The following is a 2,664-nucleotide window of genomic DNA, read 5'->3' as shown; positions in this document are numbered from 1 at the left end:
GGCAAATCTCGCTGATGGTGGAGCGGGAGGAGTGCACCAAGGCGTTGCGCGCCGCGCACGCCGCGCTCGCCCTCTCGGACACACAGGCGGGCAAGAGACGCCGTTCACACCCTCCCCAGCGGTGGCAGCACGCCGCCCTCATGATCTGCTGCTGCGAGGCCATCGGGAATAGCTCCAGCCGCCTTGAGGTCCTCTCACATACGCCCGCAGGTGCCCACTGTGGTCGTCCGCACACCACACACACACCAGGCCTCACCTGCCCGCACACCACACACACACACAGCAGGCCTCACCTGCGGTCAGGTGTCCATCGTGGTGCTCCCTACCCCCACGGTACCCGAACCCATACCCTACCCCCGCGGTACCCGAACCCACCCGCAGGTGTCCATCGTGGTGCTTGGCTCGCTCGCCGAGGCGGGCGAGTCGATGGCGGGCGAGCTGTTAATTAACTATTAATTAACGATTAATTAACTATTAATTAGGCGGGCGAGTCGATGGCGGGCGAGCTGCTCAAGCTCCTCGCAGGGACGGGCAGGCTCGCGTACCGCGGCTCCTCCCTATATACACACATATGTCCTTTCCTAGACCTTTCCTAGAGCCTGCCTGGAACCTTCCTGCAGGCTCGCGTACCGCGGCTCCTCCCCGTCCTTTCCTAGACCTTTCCTAGAACCTTCCTGGAACCTTCCTGCAGGCTCGCGTACCGCGGCTCCTCCCCGTCCTTTCCTAGACCTTTCCTAGAACCTTCCTGGAACCTTCCTGCAGGCTCGCGTACCGCGGCTCCTCCCCGTCCTTTCCTAGACCTTTCCTAGAACCTGCCTGGAACCCTCCTGCAGGCTCGCGTACCGCGGCTCCTCCCCGTCCGCACTCACCGGCGCCACCGCGCAGCTGCCGACCTCGCTCGACGGGCTGGCGATCGACCTTAAGGTTAACTAACTGTTAATTCATCGTTAATTAATATTTAATTAACCTCGCTCGACGGGCTGGCGATCGACCTCAAGGTTAACTAACTGTTAATTCATCGTTAATTAATATTTAATTGACCTCGCTCGACGGGCTGGCGATCGACCTCAAGGTGACGGCGCTGGCGAGCGCCTCCGCCTCCGTCCTCTCCAACGACGGCATCGACGTCGCGAGCCCAAACCTGTGGGCGAGTAATTAACGATTAATTGACGAGTAATTAACGATTAATTAGGCATCGACGTCGCGAGCCCAAACTTGTGGGCGACGGCGTCGAGCTCCGTCGGCGAGACGCTCGAGGGAGTCACCTTCGCTTGATTAACGATTAATTAACGATTAATTAACTATTAATTAGGCGAGACGCTCGAGGGAGTCACCTTCGCTTGATTAACGATTAATTAACGACTAATTAACTATTAATTAGGCGAGACGCTCGAGGGAGTCACCTTCGCTTAATTAACGATTAATTAACGATTGATTAACTATTAATTAGGCGAGACGCTCGAGGGAGTCACCTTCGCGGGCTGCGGCTACGCGGAGGAGGGCGAGGACTGCCTGGAGATGCTGACGACGCACTTGCTCGAGGACTTCAACGGCAACCGCATCGTCATCGACGCGACCGAGGACGCGCGCGTCGCGGAGCACTACCCGCGCTGGCTCACCCTCGGCGCCCACGATTGTCTCGTCCAGCACGCTCTACTTCTCGGACCTTTCCTAGACCTCTCCTGGAACCTTCCTGCAGGCGCTCACATTGTCTCCTCCAACAAGCTCGCGACGGGAGGTCCGCCGCCCACCGCTACCCATCCCCCGAGCTGCCACACCCGAGCCGCTGCCCCCGAGCCGCCACCCCAAACGGTCTAGGCCCGCTCGCAACCTACCGCGCCGCAAAGAACGCGCGCTCCGACGCAAACACGCAGTGGCTGTACGAGTGCTCCGGGCCCGGCTCCGGCCTGCCGGTCATCTCGACGCTGCAAGACATGCAGCAGACGGGCGACCGGATCCGGCGCGTCGAGGGCGTCTTTTCGGGCACGGTCAACTACGTCCTCGAGTCGGTCCGCGGCGGCGCGCCCTTCTCCGAGGCTGTGGCGGCGGCGGTGGCGGCCGGGTACGCGGAGCCCGACCCGCGGGACGACCAGCTGTGAACGGCGTCTCTTCACACCTCCAGCTGTGAACAGGTACGCGGAGCCCGACCCGCGGGACGACCAGCTGTGAACGGCGTCTCTTCACACCTCCTGCTGTGAACAGGTACGCGGAGCCCGACCCGCGGGACGACCAGCTGTGAACGGCGTCTCTTCACACCTCCTGCTGTGAACAGGTACGCGGAGCCCGACCCGAGGGACGACCAGCTGTGAACGGCGTCTCTTCACACCTCCTGCTGTGAACAGGTACGCGGAGCCCGACCCGCGGGACGACCAGCTGTGAACGGCGTCTCTTCACACCTCCTGCTGTGAACAGGTACGCGGAGCCCGACCCGCGGGACGACCAGCTGTGAACGGCGTCTCTTCACACCTCCTGCTGTGAACAGGTACGCGGAGCCCGACCCGCGGGACGACCAGCTGTGAACGGCGTCTCTTCACACCTCCTGCTGTGAACAGGTACGCGGAGCCCGACCCGAGGGACGACCTCTCGTGCCTCGACACGCAGCGCAAGATGCTCACTCTCTGCCGCGAGATCGGAGGCGCGCGGCGACGCTTGGGGGCCTCCCCC

At 62.1% G+C, this 2,664-nt stretch overlaps 1 protein-coding gene across 1 annotated transcript; it reads left to right on the top strand.

Annotated features, from left to right (window-relative positions):
* Positions 1-494: 494 nt before the first annotated feature.
* EMIHUDRAFT_252925 (hypothetical protein) lies at positions 495-2,519 on the top strand (the record flags this gene model as incomplete). The annotated part of the gene is made up of 7 exons (XM_005786780.1): positions 495-541; positions 834-924; positions 1,073-1,151; positions 1,451-1,636; positions 1,700-1,738; positions 1,819-2,062; positions 2,483-2,519. 7 exons carry the CDS (start codon positions 495-497, stop codon positions 2,517-2,519), a joined length of 723 nt encoding a protein of 240 aa, XP_005786837.1.
* Positions 2,520-2,664: the final 145 nt, after the last annotated feature.

Source organism: Emiliania huxleyi, assembly GCF_000372725.1.
Source record: "Emiliania huxleyi CCMP1516 chromosome Unknown EMIHUscaffold_1498, whole genome shotgun sequence".
NCBI lineage: Eukaryota > Haptophyta > Isochrysidales > Noelaerhabdaceae > Emiliania > Emiliania huxleyi.
This window is presented reverse-complemented; position numbering and strand designations above follow the sequence as displayed.